The sequence below is a fragment of the Caloenas nicobarica genome, chromosome 2 (genome assembly GCF_036013445.1).
Source record: "Caloenas nicobarica isolate bCalNic1 chromosome 2, bCalNic1.hap1, whole genome shotgun sequence".
Taxonomy (NCBI): domain Eukaryota; kingdom Metazoa; phylum Chordata; class Aves; order Columbiformes; family Columbidae; genus Caloenas; species Caloenas nicobarica.
In genome coordinates, this window is record NC_088246.1 from 73286374 (window position 1) to 73308058 (window position 21685).

At 38.7% G+C, this 21685-nt stretch overlaps 1 protein-coding gene across 1 annotated transcript in view; it reads left to right on the plus strand.

Annotated features, from left to right (window-relative positions):
- Nucleotides 1–21685, plus strand: part of LOC135985007 (uncharacterized) — a 138288-nt gene that overhangs the window by 109757 nt on the left and 6846 nt on the right. The window contains exons 14-15 of the mRNA XM_065627928.1: nt 3284–3493; nt 13082–13226. Coding sequence (XP_065484000.1) covers nt 3284–3493; nt 13082–13226 — 355 coding nt within the window. The remainder of the gene's footprint in view (nt 1–3283; nt 3494–13081; nt 13227–21685) is intronic.

The window sequence follows — 21685 nt, forward strand, 5'->3', positions numbered from 1 at the left end:
CACATCAGCCCTCATTTCAAGCTGAACTATTATAAAGCAATTAATAGCCTCACACTTCTGCTTTAATTAAGTTATGTTGTGAAATATTCAGCAGTTGAACCTGTTCTGGCTTGGCTCTTTTATTATAGAATTACCATCCTTAATGTGTTTTTCTGCTGAAAGATGAATTTCATTTAAGGATTGCTGTACACTGCTCTGGCATTTTGTGGTTTCTTGTCAGCCCTTGTGAATCTAGATCACAGCTAACTTCAGTTCCTTTGACATGTCCTATATGCACAGTCTCTTGACTAGCCTGTCTTTGTGGATTTATTAACTCATATTGTATTCCTGTAGAAATGAATGGACGTTTTTGATTAACTTAATGATAGAAATTTCAGATGACAGTAGAGTTTACTTTTGGAGATTACTTCAGGTTATGTAGGCCACAGCAACTCTCTAGTGACTTATCACTTCACAGAAATGCATTTTGAAAGTTTCAAGGCAGTGGACATCTATCTGCCAAATACTTTAGTGCCAGCAAGGAGGGAATTGAACGGTCCTTCAGAGCCAGGATGTCTAAATCTGCAGGCACCCCCAGCACTACTCTTTCCTTTCCCAAGGTTGGTTTTCAGCTGTTATATCTCACCACATATTGCAGAGTCTGCCTTCAGGCAAATTCCTGCTACCAGATGACTTTGAGGAAGGGTCAATGAATGGTGCTCTAGCCAAGTATCCCATTTCTCTGCTGTCTACTTGTGGTTACCCCAGACCAAGGTTATGCAACTCAGCATGGCACCATCAGTTTTGGTGGTGTTTTTTCACTCTCAGTTGTCTGATGATCAGACTGTGCTGTTAGGGAGGGGAGGACATGTCAATCAGTATTGTAACATTCTCTTGGCTAGTCACAGAAATGTCCTTAGAGGGAGTTCTCCAAATCTTGAAATGTGATGATAGGCAGATCTGTCTGCTCTTGGGGTGGGTGACAAGGCAGAGGCTCCTGATGCCGCACCTGGCCGTGTATGGATATGGTGCCACAGGGCTGGGACCCAGAGCCAGGAACTCCTGAAGGAGGTCTTTGCCCTGCAAAGGTGAAGGTTTGCTCAAGCACAAAGTTTTGAGTGATGGGGCTTTGTCTTCCAGCACAGTAATTTTATGCTGTAAACCACATTCATCTGTGTCACTAATTGAAAATATATATGGTAATTTACTTGTGTGAAGATAGTCTAAGGTCCATGCTGTCCTCTAGCATAAAAAAAGGATCATGACAGAGATCATCTCATTTGCTGTGTGGATCCCCTGCAGAATGAGTTGCTGAGGTGGGTCTCCCAGCATTTCTCTTCCCTGAAGTCATAGATCAGGGAGAAGATATGAGGCCAGGAAGGGCTTGGTGCTCTTGATTGCACAGGTCAGAGCTCTCAGTGGTGAGACACTGGGATGAGAGAGGAGAGTAACTGTGGTGGAGTCTATTCCCATTTCACAAGCTGTGGTGTGGCAGCTCTTGCAGCTGCTTGTCCCTGCTCTGGTCAACACTGGCCCAACAGAAGCTGCCTTTCTGCTCTGGTCAACACTGTCCCAACTGAAGCTGCCTTTCTGCTTTCATGAGAGCATTGGTCACCTTAATTCTTATGGAGCAACTGTGTATGGCAGGCTGTAAGGCACATTTGTGTTGCAGGCAGGAAAAAATGAAGGGCTTGTCCTGTCCTTGTAGCTGCTATGTATTCCTAACAAGTTGTTCTGAATGAAAGCCTTTTAACACCAGAGACTTTGGTGTGGGAAATTCAGGCTGTGCATATTTTATCTGAAGTTTCAGATGACTTTTCCTTGTTTTAGAGTGTATAAAATTGCTCGGGACTGATTCAAATGAAAGCTGGTCCTAAAATTAAGTTTCTTATTGTTCTGTCATTCCTGGAAAAGAGTTGGAGATAATTTCCAGTGTCTGTTCTTTCTTTCCTAATTCACCTAAAACAAGTCATCTCCTAAGGCAGTTGCTCAGAATAGCAGCATGTACGTCAGGGTAGTAGCGTTGGCACACTGTGCTGGTTACGGGACTCCTCATAACGTGTAAGAACAGCTGAGGAAACATGAACTGGAGCACAAGCAAACTGAGCTAAATCAAACTTTTCCCAAGTGGGGGGAAAAATTAGTGTCTGGTGATTTTTAGATCTCTTGTAAGAATCTGAGCTCTTCATTTCAGCAAAAAGAAAGAGCAAAACCATGCAAAAGAAGGTTTTGATGTGTCTATCTTAAGTTAGAGGTTTTCTTTGGCTAGCTTCATGGGTGGGTTCCAATCATTTCAGCTGGTGTAATATAATTTCTTGGAAGAAAAGGCATGTAGTAGACCAGAAAAGGAGTTATTTCCTCTGCATTAAGTAGAGGTGTTTTGGAAGAACACGCCAGGGTACTGCAAGGATACAACAGTATCACAAATACTTTCCTACTGTAAACCGGAGTAGCATCTCATAGAAGAAAACGAGTGACGCAATGGTCTTGCAAAAGTGAAGGGTTAAAAAGCTTGCACTTCAGCAGGAGTATAAAAATAATGCTCCTCATCATCAGTTCTAGTTAAGGATAAGGGGTGCTTAAACCGTGTGCTATGATCCATCTGAAGTCTTGAATTCTGCTCAGCCTGTGTAAAGAATTAACATGGAAAAGGTTAAATGGAAATTCTGACTGACACAAGGAGGTACAAAACCTACCCAAGCAAATGTGTTTAGGGGAAACCCAGAAACTAGCTAACTTTGTCAATAAACTAGCTTTATACAACACACTAAAATACACCTCATTTACTCTGCCTCATCTACAATTCAGTTAGCAGTACAAGGTTATTTTAATACTACACAGAGATCAGAGACTAAAAAGTGCTTGTGGGTACGGGCGCAAAGGTTTCTCAAAGAGAGAGAAATACAAATACTCGCTCACAAAATTCTTGGGAAGCTTTCTTTTTTTAATCAGCATTGCTATTTCATTGTTTAACCTACCTTGCTTGATCTCTCTACTTTTGGTTAATACGGGAGTCAATTACAGATTCATCTGTGCAGAATTAACTTTATAGAATATACACTGGGGATTTGTCTATCTCCTCTATTTAGATCTATGTCATAAAAAAATATGTAGTGGAGAACTGTGTGCAAGAACTGCATATGGTACAGGCTTTGCAGATTTATTGTAAAATCATTTTAAAACGGTTAAGCTCTTGCCAGAAGTTAATTAAATGTGTTCCTTGGGTGGGGGGTGGGTGGACTCTGTGTGTGTGCCCGTACGTGTGTGCATGTGTATGGGGTGGGGGGGTGTTCTGTCTCACTAGGTGGCAGTGTGTGATTACATCTGGAAGGACCACACCAGCAAGCCTGGTGTCTCCAGCTGTGACCTCCAGCACCAGGATGAAATCCCTGACTCCGCAGCTACCTCCAGAGGTAGCACCACCGTTCACATCTCCGTCCACACTGTTCACCTCAGCGGCTTCCAGGAGCTCTACAGGCACTTCCTCAGGCTACCTGATGGGGCTATCGTTGAGGTAGGTCCAAGCAGACTCCTCACCTGCAGGTTTTGAAGGTGTGTGCTTCAGAAGTAAGTCAGTGTCAAAACAGGAAAATAGACTTGCCTGACCCTGCACAAAACATACACTGAAATCTTCCACAGGAAGATCTCGCTGCTAAACAGTGGTGTAAAATCAATGAGTTAATGCATTTGCAGTGCAAAGTAGCAATGTGGTATTGTTTAGAGTCATTTAGAGGCAATTATGGAAGATATACATTGAAACTACACACATAGAGATTATTTATAAATATATATTGCTTAGAACTGCATAAGGTTATTATGTACAGGAATTATTATATATAAATATACAATGTAAGTGTTGTGCACATTTATTATACAGCTAGTACTACGATTATGGTCATTCACTTAGTTCTTCCTCAGATACACAGAGCTAAGGCACAGCTAGACTACCTACTGGCATCTTGCAAGTTTTAAATTGAACCCCGGATGTTTTCAGATCTTTAGCAGCTTGTGCACTAAAATACAATACAGGATGTTATTAAAAAGAAGTATCACCCATTACTTGTTTCATGGGCTGCATTTTGTTCATTGCATTGCCATTTTTGTTCGGAGTGTTTAGAAAAAGTGCATTTCCTTGTTGCCTTTGGTCTTGTGTTGAGAGCTTTAAAAAAATATTTGCATCTAAGAGAAAGTAGAGCGAAAGAATATTACTTTACCTACCCAGATAAGAAGTGGGAGCATCATCACAGATGTCTGTTTACCATAGAAATCTGGCACAAATAATGCTGAAGTACAAAGTTTTCAGCTGCTCACTTCTAAGGTGAAGGTTCAAGTACGGCAAACGTTACTTCTGCTCCTTTGGTTAATGTTCCAAGGCTGTTTTCTTCATTAAAAGATTTTATTCTTAATGTCTTTGCCCTACTTGGATTTAAAAAAAAAAAATAATTTAAAGGAAACTGTCCTCAAGGTATCCAAACATAAATCTCTGCCCCAGTAACCTGTGATTCACCATGGTGAAGACACCAGTCTCAGAGCTGGCCAAGGAAAAGAAGAGAAGACATGTGGACTCCATGAAGTAGAACTTAATTATTGAAACAAAGAAACAAGCAAATTCAGGTCCATGCCTCAATCTGTGAAAGAAAATCTTCATACAAATCATTGGCTAGATTTTTGCTAGAACATATTTTCTATGTCTGAAGTAACAAATACAGCCCTATTTCTGCTTTCTGCCTGTTGGAAACAGTAGCTCTTTGCAGAATGGTTTTCCTCAGTGAAGTTCTTCTCAACTTTTTGGTCATGAAGTTTCCGTCAGCTTCCACAAGGCTGTGGAAGGAGAGGCTTTGAACACCCAAGACAATCTTAACCCAGTGCACTGGTTCAGTTCATCAATCCCTTCTGTATTTCTGAGACAGGAGAAATGTGCTCCCATACAATGTAATATTGTCTTCCCAAGTGAGCTTCCCAGAAGCTTCCAGCTTCTGAACTGATGCTGATCAGCATCCTCAAAGTGAGCACTGCACAATGCAGGTGGCTCAAGACACTTCTGTGCAGTTTCTCACACCAGCGCACAACATAGTCTATCCCTAAAATCTACATCACTGAGTCTTATTAGGAAACATTTCTTCACAGAAAAGGTTGTGAAGCACTGGAACAGGTTGCCCAGGGAAGTGGTAGAGTCACCATCCCTGGAGGTGCTTAAAAGGTTTATAGACGAGGTTCTTAGGGACATGGTTAAGTGCTAGAGTTAGGTTATAGTTGGACTCAATAATCTTAAGGGTCTCTTCCAACCAGAATGATTCTATGATCTTAAAAGCTGCACTCTTAATTTAGGAGATCAATGCATGCTTAACAGCATCTGTACTTGCAGAATTAAATACAATTACATATAAGAAATGTGCTTAACTAATAATTGCAGTAAAACTTACATACAGATCTTACATTTAGCTGACAATGGATGTAATTATACATTTGTGTATTTTATAGGTCAGGGTATTCTACTCCAGTCCTAAATTAGGAATATTCTATAAGTTAATGAATTTTTAAACTATGTGCTGACTAGTGAGAAGTTAGTTGCCATGGGGCAAATACACCTGAGCTTTGCCACTTGCCGTTGTTGCTGCCCCTCTCTGCTGCAGCTAGACAAGCAGTGGTACTTGAGTGGGCCTAGAAAATTGTTTCAGAGCTGAAAAGTTGCATTACAACCTTGAGTATTTATAGCTTTTAAGGGTGTGGGAAACGGAGACTACATGGGCTTCCTGGGTTAATCTGTCAAGTCTGCTACTTTTATGGACAACTGCGTCATTTTCAGCCTTAATATTTAGAGCTAGTTCTAAAGATTCAGATGGTTTAGTTTACCTAAACCTAGTCTAGGAATTTTGTCCCTAGAGATCCCTTGGAAAGATTTTTTCTGGATCCTTACTGTCCATTTGGTCAGAAGTCTTCTCTTATTCTGCAGTCTCAATTTATTCATTGCCAGTTTCTCTATTTTTATTTGGATGACTCTTTGCTACAAATAAGACCTCTCTCTTCCAGAAGTTTACCTACATAATTTTACCCATTTTCTGCCAGAATGAGTACAACACTTCATCAGAAGAAACAAGATGGGCTCCCCTTTTGCTTTTCATTGCCCTCATCATCTCACAAACAGTGGTGAAGGACAGGAGAGCTCTTCTTCACAGTGGCCAGGGCAGAGATTGTCACCTTTTCTCTCCCTGTCGTAGGAATGACAACTGCCTTTGCTGCTTCTTTATTATCAGCCAGCCTCCTTCCCCCCATCAGACGTAAGATATTTTTACAAAATGTTGCCTTGAGACTGTAGGAACATGGCCTGTAGGAACAGTCTGTGGCAACTGTGACGTGTCCTGCATTTGCATATACATCTACTTCATCTGCAGAGTCAACAGAGCAAGAAAACAACTAATTTTTACTTATTTTTCTTCTCTTTTGTGTGAGCTAGTGTTGTACAACAGCAAAATACAAAGAATAATTCAAAAGCATCTAGGAATTGGGGGTTGCATGCACCTTCTTCCTGTGAAACAGTTATGCTTTTTATTACAGTAATCTACCGGGTGTGAAAATGTAATTATTTCAGTGTAACTTTTTGTCTGTTTCTTCACTTTTATAGAGAAAATCTGAAGGCATGTACCACTGAAGACTGCAAACATTTTAATTTCTATGACTTTCAGGGATCACACCTGAAAGAGCTGTAACACCTATCCCTAATTAATGCTTTGGGAGCTACTTAATTCAAGAATTTGGGGACTAGAAGCTCACATTAGATGTGTAATGCTTTGTGCATTTATAGCATGATGGTTGCTGGTATTGGCAGGCATCCTTCAGAAATATGTGCATATTAGTAATAGGAGGAAATAAGCAGTTTGGCAAAAAACAGCACAGAAATGATAGTAACTTTAAAAAGTGTGTGCAAATATAGACGTTGTTGAGAGGGTACTGCCAGCATGAGGAATAGGTTCTTAATGTTCGATTAACAGAGGTGTGTGTGCAGGCTAGCGAGCTCTAGGTTACTGGAATAGCAGTATATCTTATCTTTTGTCAAACACACGGAGACGAGAACAATACTTAAATCACCAGGCCAAATTCTTCCTCAAATTCATGTGTTCAGCTCCTAGTGACTTCAACCTCAGATATATTTCTGCATCTGCAGATAATTCTTTAGCAGTCGTGAAAGGAATTTTGCACAATCTTGCTTTAAATTCCTTCAATGCTCATAAGGAATTTACATTATATTCACAACCTCATCCTACTCCTTTTTACTTCAGTGAAAGAAAGATTTCCTCATAGCCTGAATTTGGCAGAGCACTTAAGTGTGAACTTCATTTAAGCCAAGGAACCAAAACACTCACTTTTCTTTATTTTTTTTTTTCTTTCAGTAAGTAAGGCCAGTTTGCAAGTGCTGTGTGTGGGAGTACACTAGCCAGGAACAAATGTCTCTCTCTGCAATAACTTCTTTAAAACACCTATTTCTTTAAGTATGGTATTACTATTAAAGGTCCAACTTTGCTGGTATAACTAGAAATTTCATGTCTGGTATGCAAAGTAGTTTTATAGGTTTCATAAGCATGAGGCAAAAATAACGGTTTTAAAAGGAACATTAAGTAAAAGGCGACATGTATAAATTGCCCTAGAAATGTTAAATAAAAAGATTTTTTTTAAATGTGCAGCATAAAAATTATAGAGGTTAAACTTGTAAGTGCAGTGCTTTTATCATAAGCATTGTAAAATTCAAAGAATTCACATGCAGTAAAACCCATTTTCCTTTTTGCCTATAATATATTTCTCCTTTATAGTATTCAATTTAGGTGTTAGCTAGCCAAGGAATGACCTTCCCAAAATAAATCACTTTTCATGCTTTCCCTTATTCATTAATCTTATGTTATTGTAATATGCAGGAAATTATTGAGTTTTAGCATCTTAAATGTATTGGAAATCCATGCACAGAAAAGTTAATGATAGTGGTACGTGTTTGCTGTCTACATGGTGATAACACCAACTCAGTGATTTTTATCTTGACTCTTGCTGACTGGAGTTGATTTCTTATTAAAAGGGCAAAGATAAGTCACTTTAACTTAGCAAAAAATCAGTTTCTTATTATAGGCCCAGTAAACCTCAGCATTGTAGAGGAACTTTTTGTAAAGTATGATTTTATCTATTAAATAAAACTACACATATGTCAAAGAGTCATCCAATTTAAACTAACTGAATAAAAGATCTGTTTTCTCTAATTACTTGAAAAGTACCTAATAGTAATAGGATAAGACAGCGTAGGGGACTAGCCTATTACTTAGTTTAAGCTATTTACATCAACCCATATGCTATAAATTATGTCTAAACTCTCTTGCACTTCTGGAAAAGTGAATAAAATAAGTTTATTTTGAATACAAGATCAGATATGGTATGCTGAGTGACACTTAAAAAGAATGAAACAGTAACTGTAGCTTATTTTCTGAAGCAATCTTGACACTAATGCTAAATTACAGCTTGGAAACATCTAGCATTTTTACCTTTATGAGAAAAGGCTTTTTACATATTTAACATAATTCTAGGGAAAATATACTGGAATTATGTGTAAAGATATGTACACTGTAACCAAAGGGCATTTATATTCCCCAGTAGAATACTTACAACAATTTTATTGCCATTTGGTGTCATTTTCTAACAGATATAAAATACAGCCAGTAAACAAACTAGACTTTAGATTTAAGATGACAGCTGTTCCTTCAGAAGCAATATTCAGATATTTAATCTTAAGAATACTGAATATTTTACAATTGTTTGAGCAGGCTATACTTTTAGCATGTGAAGGACTGCGTGCTTTTATATACAGTTCTTGGATCTGATAATGACACTAAAAAACAATCTTAGGATAATCTACGCATTTGTCGCTCCCATATATTCCCTGGGAAAATCAACAAATTGCCTCATGTTTTATTCTTAATTCCACAAATTCTTTTTATATACACAATGTTACTGTGAATATTGGGCCCTATTTTTTCCATATGTGCATAAGGCGTGCAGTTTACTCCAGAGGAGTTTGTGTATGTATCTGAGTGCAGAATTTTCTAGCTTATATGCTGTTTTCATAAAGAGTCTCACTGCAGTGGTCACTAAAGATTTATGGAGAGGAGAAAGAGGGAAGATTGCTTTAGCTCGGTAACCAAGGTTGGCACTCTACCTAATGGCTTCACCATCATAAGGCTTCATCATCTCACCAGACCATGCAAGGGGGTCAGGAAAGCTCTGGCTTTTCCATACCATAAGCTGGATCAGCCGAGGTGAGTGAGTGAGGACTTCTTGGCTGGGGAGAGGCTGGGCAAAGGTAATTATTTGGTGTAAATTGGCACACATTAGTTGGTTTCAGCAGCGTCATGACAGGTCATCCACAAACATGGCCAGTTTACAATAAGTCAGTTTTCTGGAGATCCTACTACAACTAGGGATTAACAGCAAAGGTTTATCCCTTGCAAGAGTGATTCTACCCACATTAATGCATGATTGTGGGCATATGCTCCTGGGCTGAATAGGCTTTGCCACATGCTGCCTTCCTAATTTTGAGATCCAATCTTGTCCCATTGAAGGCAAATAATATTTTGCAACTGCATCCAATGGGATGATTCCTCTCAACATGCAATGAAATTCAGCTGGGAATCATACACGATGAAAGACAGCTAAGGGATGCTCCCATGGGCACAAAATCAAATCAGTACAGCCTGCAAATTTACAGCCCTTTAGCTGAGGGTCATGGGCAGTATTGCTAGTCCCTCTGCAAACAGAAGTAAACCAGACTGCTTTAAGTTATCTTTACCAGTATATATTTCTCCTTTAATGCTATAATTCAATTAATTAAAGAAAAAAATTGTTGTCTGGGTGGCTTTTTCCACCCATCTGACAAAGTAAAAACAAGAAAAAGAGTTTTCCTGGAGAAATCTTGCATTTGTGTGCTTTTCTCTTACATTAATCTAACTCATCTTGCGCGACATGTGAATCCTGTCCTGAAATGGACCCAGACTGTTGCTCCCTGCCCTTGTGATGGCTAAACCGACACATTTGCTTCAGATAAAAAGGGCACGCATACTATGTCTCAGCCAAGGAAAACTTATGTCTCCATACCTTCTGTTTCAGGTTGTTTACCTTTTCAAGTATAGGATTATGTCCTTTTTTGAGTAAAATTGAGGTATAGTCTTAAATGGAAATGATGGCTATTAATTATTAATCTATTAATATTATCAACTACTGTAAAGGTTATGCTGCTACAGGATGGAAATGCAGGATGCAGAATGTAGCATGTGGCCATTTTTCCCCTCTTCAGTTTTCTCCAAATCCCAGGTTCAATCTGCTTTCCACCCCGGAAACTCCCAGAGCCATGGGGAAAAAGATGTATTTCCATGAAGACACCACGTCTTGCTTATTTGTGATGGAGGCTGTGGTCCAATGGAAGGAGCAGGAAAATGATAAGACAGAGCCACCACTGTCTCTTAGCAGGATGCACAGGCTTTCAGATAACCAGAAAATTATAGAAATACCTACATTGCAGCATTATAGCCTTGTTCTGTATATGAATATGCAATTTTAAATCATGCTGGCTTCTTTATTACTGGCAGAGAACATGAGATGAAGAGCAAGGGTTACATACCTAGCCGACATATACACAAATATTTTATGAGCACAGATATTTACGTTTGTTTTTCCATGGGAGCTTGAGGAGTTAGAGCTGTTTCATTTGAATGTTCACAGAAGGGATGAGAGCAAGTTCTGCCAAAGCACATCCATTCAGTCTGACCCAATGCTCATGGGAAAAATATTGTCATATCACTGTAATTGTGCTGTACAAGAAATATCAGTGCTAATAATTAAGATGTACTTGAAAAGTGCTATTTGATGTTGAAACTCTTCTCTTTCACTTCCAACCTGCTATAAATGCTCAGATTTTCCGTGTTTTCAGTGATTTTCTGAAAGACTTTATGCTGAAAGGATACAGCAACAGACTGCTGCAGAATGTATTTTGTACTCTTAAATGCCTGTGATATTTATTCATCTAACATGTAATTTTACCTGAATCAGTACTAAAATCTCTGAAGTCAAAGGATAATTGCCAAAACAGCATTAACTTATTTTACACGAATTAAAAAATAAAAAAAAATAACCTTTGAAAAAGTACCTTGCAGCTACACAGATTGACAAAATGCATCAATTATATTTTTGCTCACTTTATAATTACACTGCAGTAAGTGCACAGTGAACTTTACTACATGGTTGATTAACTGTAAGGTTACCGTTATTAAGGCACTCTAGGAAACAACAACTCAGACTTCAATTTAAGAACAGAACTCTGCACAACATCTGATCAAGTCTAAAAATCTGACATATCCATACAAGCTTCAGTTTAAAGTACACAAATAAATGATAGCATGTTAAGTGTAGCAAAGTGCTTCTGTTGCTTTGGTCAGGCATGCTGGATATGTGAACTATCAGATTTGAAAGAGCTTTTGGTATGTGATAACCAACACCAACAGAGAGGCATTTCCAATGAACCCCAAGTATCACTTGTATCCTCTTTTTTGCATAGAAACATACAACTTAGTGTTCCAGCTTCTATGGAATTAGTATTAAATCTCCAGGGATACCCTGATGATATTTTCTTTTTTTTTTGTTTTTCCTTTTTTTTTTTTTTTCCTCTCAGATTATTGGAACAGGAAAAATATTGCTGTTTCTGTTATGTCGTTCATGCTATAGGCTCTGTTTTGGTCGTCTGTCTTCTTGACTTTGCATTTTGCAAAACTGTTGCTACGAAGCCCTGTCATGATGTTGTATCTCTGCCTGACGTGCTCCAAAGACTGTTCATGCCATGAGAGAAACAAATTAGGACAATCATTTCTTAGTGTAAAAGAGTAAAACTGAAAATTAAGCAGTAGGTATTCTGTGTAAGTGGTACCTAGCTATAAAGATAGCATAGCCTGGTAGAAAGGAACTTGTCTAGGATGTAGGATGTACAAGACCACTCCAACATTCAATCACAGTTTTTTATGTGAGGTGGGGAATATCCCCTACTTTGCCTGTATGCCACTGTTCCAGACGTAACAGCACTTCCCAGCTTCATAAGGTATCAAACCCAACAAAGATTTTAAGATGTTTCATCGGATAGAATATAAAAGTACACAAAAAATACAACAGAAATTATTCCTGTACATAAACCAGCATTTGTATAATTTATTACAGCTGTGTTAAACCAGGTTGAGAATAGCAAAATACATTAAAATATCATAGTATTACTGGAGCAACATCCTTTTTCCATGCTAGCATTTGAGTAACAGCAGCTAAGACAGAGCTGAGGCTCTGTTATTTCTCAGCATCTGAAATTTGATTTCTGCTCATATTCATCTGAGCAAAATTTCTTTTATATGGGCACTCCAGAAAGTGAAAAGAATGAGAGCCAGGCCACTCTTGTGCAAAATGCCACCCACATGACACAAGCTGAGGATCTGATGTGCAATGTGGCAACTACAAATGAACTGAGCTGGATCTGAGGCAGTCTCTTGGCTTTATTACCAGTTTCCAGTCCTATAACACATCATCTCCTCCTCATGGCCATGATTTTCTTCTTTGAAGGTCTATTCTTTATTCACTCAAATCTTCTCCATGTGTCAAGAACATCATAAGAAGAAATTATTAAAAGCAACGGGCGTAAAAATCCCCATTCCGCTGTTTTACTAAAGCGTTTAGAGTCTGAGAAAAATTAGGTGAATTCACATTTCACATGTGTTTAAATTGCTAATCTCACTGCTCTATCTGTATTAGTGAATACATTTAGAGTAACTTTTACTTTATAATATTTTGGCAGAACTGTTAGAAAAATTGTTATAAGCCTAGGAGTGGAACTGAACCATGAAAGCTAAACTAAGCTGCTGTAAAGCTGCGTTATTAGTATGACAGAATAAAATTTCACACACACAAAAGCTTCTAAGCTGCAATATTTTGAAAGCAAGAAGAGAGAGGTGGGGAAGTGTAATCAAAGTCGTCCGTGTTCCCTCTGATATTTCACTGAATGCTGCCATAATAATATTTTGGTTTTGTCCATTCTGTTTTTCAGGCATTTGGTGATATTACTGGAGAAAGTCTTTTGTATAATGAAATGAGCACAGCCCAGGAGCGCATAAGTGAAAGGGACAGTGTGCTGCACACATCTTCACGTATCAAGCTGAGGGAGAGGAAAAAGTGTACAGCAAGGTGGAAAGGTATTATTTTCAGTTTCTGTACCTAGCTGAAAAACAATACTGATACCTAAGCATAAAACCATGGGAGGGGTAGAAGAAAACAGATAATTTGCAAACACAGTTTCTTTTGGAAAGACTAGGGTGTGATCAGTTAGGGCTGAATTTTCACAGTTGTGTTTCCCAGTGGGTCTTTATCCTCGGGTAGTTTTATAGGTCTGTTGCAAGAGTCCTGAAGGCTGAAAAGCTGTCATTTACTCAATGTCACACTTTCCGTTCAGAAACTCCGTACAGTAATGCAATCCAGAGCAATCTGGAGCAAGGGCCAACATTTAAAGTATGCTGAGGGCAGTCTTAAATCCCCTACTTTACATATAATCAGGTGTGTGTCCACACACATTGGTCTAAGTGGGGAAGTCCCAATCTCTCAGGCTTGCATTGTGTTTGCCACTGTCTACTGAGAGTCACTGGACCCCTTCCAGTGCCTAGAGAAGTACATGCAGAGTGGAACATGCTCACATATGTCAAGTTGCGAAGTGAAATTGCTGCTGATCAAAGGTAGTATCAGGGTGTTCAACGACAGATAATTACAGAACACACCGAGTGTCCTTAGACGTCACTATTATTGCAAGATACGAATTTCCTCTCATTCCTTACCCAGGGTCTCAGTACCAAATCTGGCTCCACCAGACCCCTGCACTTGGCTGAGTCCTACCGGTGTCAGTTTTCTGATGCCCTCTGAGGAGTAAAGTTCGGTTAAAAGAACCTTTTGTTACTTTTATACACACAGTAGTCTTGTCTGCTGACAGAGAAACATTGGAAAGTTCAGATAAGCACACAAGACACAGTTTTTTGAAGGAAAACTGATAAATTTAACGTATGGGCCCTTGCTCCTGTATCCCTCTTTTTGGGGGAGGGAGGTCAGCAGTACGGTGTTGCCCATGTACTTACATCATGTCTTTCTCTACATCTTTTTTTCTAATCTTCAGGAAATCACGTCTCCAACAAGAACTAATTCCTTCAGTAATGTGTAGTCCACAGAGCTGTTTACATCCTGATCCACAGCCATGGTACGGTTACTGTCTGACAGGATCTACAGTTCTGACATCCACACCTCTGTGCGTACAGTGCTGTCCTGCAAATGCTCCATCCTTAGCTTTTCTGTGGCTTCAACAAGCTTTTCAGTGTGGTGAGCTCATTGGATCAGATCACAGATCGGATCATGCAAATATAATTATTTCATATGATATTTTTTTCCTTCCAAATAGTTGGACATTCCTAGATTTCTCAGGTTTGCTTGTTCATGCTTTTTGTGATGGTAGAGAAAATGTTACTGATTCGTCTTTCAAGTTTCATGACTAAAACTTTGACAGTGTTTTCAGCAATTGTTCAAAGCACAACACTATTTAATTGCAAGGCTGTAAAGATGCCCAGAAGAGGAACAATGGTGGCTTCATGCCACCAGTTCTGTAGCCAAGTCCCAACAGGCTGCAAAACTTACAAGATCCCAGAGAAGATAATTTTGCTGGGGTCTTAATGTTGGTCAGACCTGCTTCCCTGGGAGCTACAGCAGCTTAAAGCAACCTGGAGGTTATCCTCATACTCGTTAGTTCGAACCAGTCAGTGCCTATTTTATTTGGTTTCATACAAATGCATAAGAAATGAAGTCCATGCCCCAAAGGCAAGGACTGCGAGACACAATAGAAGGAGAAGGTGAGAAGGTGAAAAAAGGCAAGAAAGGTGAAATCATTTGTTCAAGGTCACCAGTGTCAGAAGCAAATGTACTAATAAAGGGCAGATTGCCACTGTCCTGATTCTTGGTCTTCCCTGTACTAGGGTCCTTATTGTCCTGAAAATGCAGATGAAAATGGAAAAAGTCTTACCTTTCTGCTATCTTGAATCATTCATGTAGAAAACTTGTAATCAATTAACACAGTAATCAATGACATTTTTCTAAAATGTATGCTTTTCTGATGTCCCCTTGTTCACACTGGTATGGTAAAACTTTTTCAGATGCATTTACCTTTGCAAGATCTTTCCCAAAGTCTTGAACATTGTTGATTAATTTTGATTCTTAAATCTATGTTTCTCATCCATCTGAATAATCATTAAGATGGTATTAGGTAGTAACCTGAAGATTTAAATTTCACTCCCGAAAACAGTTTTTCTTTGGGCTTGCAAGATAACAATTTGGTTTCCAATTTTTTTTTCTTCTTTTAATTGATTTGTATGCATGTGCATACGTGTGTGTGTGTGTTACATCCAGACAGAAATGGTGTTAAGAATCTTCTGAATGTCTACCAGAAGTGATGTGATTTCTGTGGGTTATATTGCATCAGATATTACTTGGATGACTTCTCTCTGTCATAATAGGAATAAAAATTGCCTTTTTAATGTTTGCTTTGCCTGTTGATACTTTAAACTATCGTGCATAATATTGAAAAAGAAACTAACTGAAGAGAAACTACCCAGTCCCAGAATTTTTCTGTGGATTTTTTCTACCTGAGCGAAGTCATGCTTTTCACCAATTGCCCCAGCATCTGGGGTAATACCGATTACCCCACAATGAGTGACTGACACAAGCAATGCAGTGCAGGCTACTGGGATTGCTTGTGTACATGACCGTCCTCTGCTATGAGTTACGGTGGTGATCTGTAATCTAATGCATTTTCCGAGTGAGAGTACCAAGAAGACAACATGCTGTGGGCAGCACCATACTTTGTGCATCTTCTTGGCCTCAGATTTGTCTCTGAATGTGACTGGATGTAATGATAAAACCTGCTTTGGGCAATATTATATCAGGTTTCCCACTACTGAATTAAGATATCCCAGTCTGGTTCTGTAGAAATTTTGACTTTAGTGTTGGTAATATGCCATTATTTGGTTTAATGACAAGACTGACTTTACATGAGGAACCACCACACCTTCAGTTCTGATATAAATATGCTGATTTTTTAACAAATGTGGATCTGGTCCTGAGACTTTTTTCAGCATGATGGATTTGATTCACCACTTCTATTCCTTCAGTTACGTTGACATGTCTCCATTGATTTTTGTCTGATCTGGGATGTAAAATTCTGCAACAGTATGTATTCTCGAAAGCGGAATTTAAAGTATTCTTAAATATCAAGTAAATTTGTCTTACATTTTTGCTGAAAATATAAAATCCTACCTATTAATTTTGGTTTTCAAATTCTGTGAGTTCCCATGATTTTTGGTTGATATACACTGAGTGGCATTGGCTTTGCATTTGTTTTCTGAAGTGCTCTTATCAGCAACATCGACCATAATGCTCAGTTATAGTTGGATAGTAATTGCCTGTGTATGCAATGTTCCTTTACAACAATTTTCTCCCGTGTAGCTGTATATATGTAGTCATTACTGAAAAGTGTAAATAAAGAATCCTTTTAGTGGTGTAGTTTCCCTAGGTACCTACTGTGCTCTTATTATCTAAAACATACTCCCCATCTGTAGTTCTGTTCTATTTAAGGATAAAGACATAAGTATGAATTAAAAATTAAAATGCTTGTTGTAGATTGGAGAGCAAGGTCTATTAGAATATATCTGGCGCTAGGCTCACAGTACAGTAGATAGATTACATTGAGCACCAGTTAAGCAAGGGGATGAAAAATGAGTGATTTTCATCATTCAGTTAAATATAGTGCTAAGTGGTATGTGCTAGCATTAAAAGCAAATTACTTAGCACTTCACCAATCACAGCATGAGAGCATTCCATTGGAAGCAGTATTTCCAGTGATGTTCAGTCCTCGGTTTTATTAAATAAATCAGCTCTTAATGCTTAAGGAAGCAGTTGAAGACATATCACTATGATAATAAAAAGATTGAAAATGTAAAAATAAAGAGCAGCAGTACCTCATTTTAATGAAATGCCCTAAGAAAACCTCCCTCTCTCTTAACAACAAAACTCAAAAGTGCTGGTAGATCTGTAATAGTTACATCTCCTGTACCTTCTTTAGGTCTTCCTTTCTTTTCCTTTCTTTTCCTTTTTTACTAATGAATTTGACCTTTCCTTTTTTTTTTTTTCTTCTTTCTTCTTTATAATGACATCTTTTTTTCTCATAAATCTGCTGCGATGTCACTGAACATTTTGATGAGCTTTTCTGGTTCCCTCTTATATCTCCTTGATAAGATATTATTATCCAGTAATCTAGAGGTGGGGAGCCTGATCTTCTGCACAGGTTTTTTGGTTACTCAGTTAAAGATGATGGAGATGTGAGAATTTACACCAGAAGAGGTCTTGACATTGAGGCCTACCTTTATATCAAGCAGTAATGCTATTTACTGCACAGCAGTGGGCATTGGGAGACACTCAAATCTGCTGCCTGAACATGTGGAAGCTGTGAGAAGACATAAACATGTCTCAGACTATTCCTAAGCTTTGTCCTCCTCTGAAATAGGAGTCACCTGGCAGAAGCTGCACAGTAAAAGTCCTGTAAATGACACCTGCAGGAGATGGCTCAAAGTCTGAGCCACAGCTGCATCTTCACCAGCAAGGTCAAACTTCAAAAGGAGAGAAAATTACAGCTCAGGTGTCAAAATTACAAGACTGAGGATACTGTGCATGAAGCTACCTTGAGTCCTTAATGCTTTCCTTGGTGTCATTCTTTGGGGAATATTATTTTAAGGTTTTTTGTTTGTTTTTTTGGTTTTGGTTTGGGTTTTTTTTTTAGTTTGTTGGTTTGTTTTGTTTTGTTCTGTTGTTGTTGGGGGGGGGGGGGTTTATGACTAGGTTAGAAAGTTGTTTTCTTTATAAAGAGAAAAAGGTAGGAAGCAGGGGACAAACTAAAAGGATGAAGACCAAAAGCTTCATGTCAGTATGTAATTGCAGGAACTCATACAACCACCTCTTCTGGGATTCATTGTAAGCGGGACAATCAGATATTTTCTTTGGTCATGGCGGGAAAGATAAGATGCAATCGGCTTAAACTTGTTGCAAATACTTTTATTTCTGGGTTTTTTTTGGAGACAGGGCAAAGAACCATCCTGAAGGGATAAGTTAGATAGTTCATCTATTTTAGTACAAAGGTTGGATGGGGATGTTTTGAGTTTTATACTGGTCCTACATTTCTGAGGATCTGTGAAAATGATGAGATCTGCCCACAACAAGTACCTTTTCCATTTGTGCTTAACAACACTTCAGTGAAATCAGTGTAGTCCTATACAGCAAAAATCTTTCCACTAATTGTGTAGGATAATGATGTTTGACCTGAAAGACTATTTTGTAAAAATCTTGGCTTATTTACAAAAATCTTTCTCTGTGAAAAAAAAGTCAATTTTTTACAATATATGTTCTAAAACAAGATGTCTAAGCAATGCTTCCTTCTCTTGCTGCAGCAGATTTTCATCCTAATTCCCTACCTTCTTCTGCTTAGATATGCACTCAGAAGTCTTTTTTTTTTTTCCCTTGTTGTACAAAATCTTTAACTGAAGTACTTCCTTAAACCTTTAAACAACACACGTTTTTTTTGGTACCAATATAACACTTTATTCTCAAAAAATTTAAGGACATAATATTTAACCTAGTTTTCAAACACAGGATTCCTTTTTACATTTTCTTGGCTGACATGTAATGGTTCTGATGCATCTTTCCTGGGTATGCCAATCCTGTCATATACACTAACATGAAATAATGACACAAGGTTGACTTAACTAGACATAATAGGGAATGTTTCTAAAACATTCTGTATGGGACTTATATGCACAGATCTTGCTACTTGTTCCTGATCTGCACTATGACATATATTTATAATAGCCACCTATTCCAAAGGCGCTGAGTCCTTACATAATAAAATACTAAAGATAAAAAAAGACACCATACAGTATTTTTTCAGATAAATTTTAAACTCCACCATCCAATGGAAAACATAACCACACTGAATTTGGAGAAATAGACAACTATCTCGGCATCTAAAACCAATACGTGAATGTGTGTGTATGCATGTGCTCATGGGAACAGAACAATAGCAGGACAGGTTTCAGTGGCAAGGCTATGTATTTGAAACCTTCTCAGGGGTTTGTCTGTTATCCATGCTGTTTAAGTCTTTATTTCCTACTTTCGAACTAAAAATCATTGTTCGAAGGTTTTTGCTTTTGTCTTTTTCCACAAATATTATCTATGAATATATTAGAGAAGCTCTAAACTACCTGAGAATGTATGTTATTTTTTCAGATTAGAGATGGAAAAGCCTAAAATTTTTAGTGGTCTCATCACATTATGTTTTTTCTTTAAAAAGTGGTGGGCAGGAATTTGTTATAGCCTCCTGTTTTCCCATTTTTTTCAAATTTCTGTTAAGAATCACTCATATTTTGGATAAAAAATGTTGTGGACAGCTGACAATGGAAAGGTTACCATATCACATCAACCTACTAACAACTCTTAAATGCTGGCTTTTCCCTATGAATCAATGGCCTTATGCACATGAACCCAGCTTATCAAGAACGTGACATTTTATGCAAGGCTACAGCTGTACTTATAAGCTGAGAGCTTGTCTGTGTTCTGTTGACAGAGATATTTTTGCAGAGAATGTCAAAAGACCTGGTACAGTTACAACTTGGTCCAAAAAGAAAATAGTGAGACCAAATTTAGAGCTGCTGCATCCAGGCATCTAATTTTTAGACTTCCTCCTGTCAGATACACTTCTACCCTTGCTATTGTTGTGGACAAAAGCTCTGCTTTGAGAGCAGCTGTGCCACCTGAAGATATCATCTGCAGCTGCTTTCTCATGTATGAGCAGGTCTCATGGGAGCTCTGCCTCACCCGTTTCAGGACAAGCAGCAAATACCTTCTCTTTCAGCTGTTCAAGCTTTGCAGAGCCATTTTAACCAAAACCAAGTGAGAAAGCATTCGCATGAGCAACTCCACTAGCAGCTCTGAGCATAGTCATCTTTGAGGGAAGGGTGTGAGGACAGGTGTGTGTGATGCTGTTATTCCTTCACCCAGCACAGCTGCAACTGATGTCGATTTTTGATCTGTCTGTGTCTGTCTCTCTGGTTTGAAGGTTTATTTTGAAGTCCTGTGTTTCTTATTTGACTGCAAATGTTGTGAATGGTAAGACAGATCTTCAAAGTGAGAGTCCTCCAAGACAGCTAAGTGATTAGAGATGACACACGGACTTTAATGCTCATTTTAGTCCAAGACTAAAAAAAACGTAAGAAGTGTATGCTGTGAGAATGCACGGGGAAGCAAAACTGAGAGTCTCCATTTACCTTAGTGGTAGTACAGGACAGTAGGAACAGGTCTGTAGAGGAAAACAGCTGGTGCTGAAGGTCTGGCATCCATAAGACACAGGTTGTAAAGGATTTCTTCAGATGAGTTGTAACCTGGTCATGTGGACTTAATGGCCATTAGGTGCCAGGGTAAGATAGGTTTATTCCTGGAATAAGCTTTCAGGAATGAAGTGGAATGTTCTTCCAGCCTAGTTTCAAGTAAGGAACCCAGTGAATGTGCCCCAAGACTGCCACAGTGTGAAGTGAGAGGGGATGTTGGGAAGATTTGTCCCAAAAGCTCATCCAAGACACTAATGTAGAAACCTCCAAAGTTACCAAGTCACCTGATCTGGCAGCAGGAGAGACACAAAATTTCCATCTGATGGATCGAAGTTGATGGTTGTCCGCTAATGGAACTTGCTTAGCTCTATGTTGGCTTATACTCTCAGCACTACTCGGGTTGTCAACAAAGTCGTTAAGTAGCTATATGTTTTAAAATTCATAAATAATCCCACTTAGGCATTAGCTTTCTCTCTAATATTGCCATATCCCTGGTGATATGTGTCCTCCTCCAGCTTTGTACAGGACATATGGAGAAGGCAAAGTGAGCATTAGCTATATGTAGCTGAAGGCTTCATCCGCCCAGATATGTGACAACCATATGTTAGATAAGAATGTGTGAAAAATATTCTTTATTTTTTAACCACATAAACATATTTTCCAAAACAAAAAAAACCAGCCATATTTTATGAGGAGTTTTTATTATTATTATTATGCTTTCAATGATAGACTCTGCTGCTGCTGTTTTCACATAATTCCTTCTGTCTGCTCTGAGGGAGAAATTCAGCCCATGTTTAATCTATAGCTCATGCACCTTGGCTGGAGAATAGCACTAAAGTATGGGTTGCCAACCAGCTTCAGACTTAACAACACTGAAGAAGCAATGGAAGCCTTTTCATCCTCCCTGAACACAATGGACATTATTCTAAAAAAGTAAACTAGTCTATTCGTTATGCCCTTGGCTTTCTCTAGCATGCTTGCCAGCCGCTTTATGTGGCTCTGCCTAATTATGTGCGGTGGATGGGGAGTCCCATTCACTCTGCAGGCTGCAGCCCTCCGCTGCCTGCTCAGCTGGGGACACATGCAGCCTTCACTGTTATATTCCTGGGTAAGATGAAACAAAAAGATGATACTGCTTCAAGTGAAGGACCCAATTGTATGACTTCTCAAGGCTTCTGATCAGATAGGACCTGAAC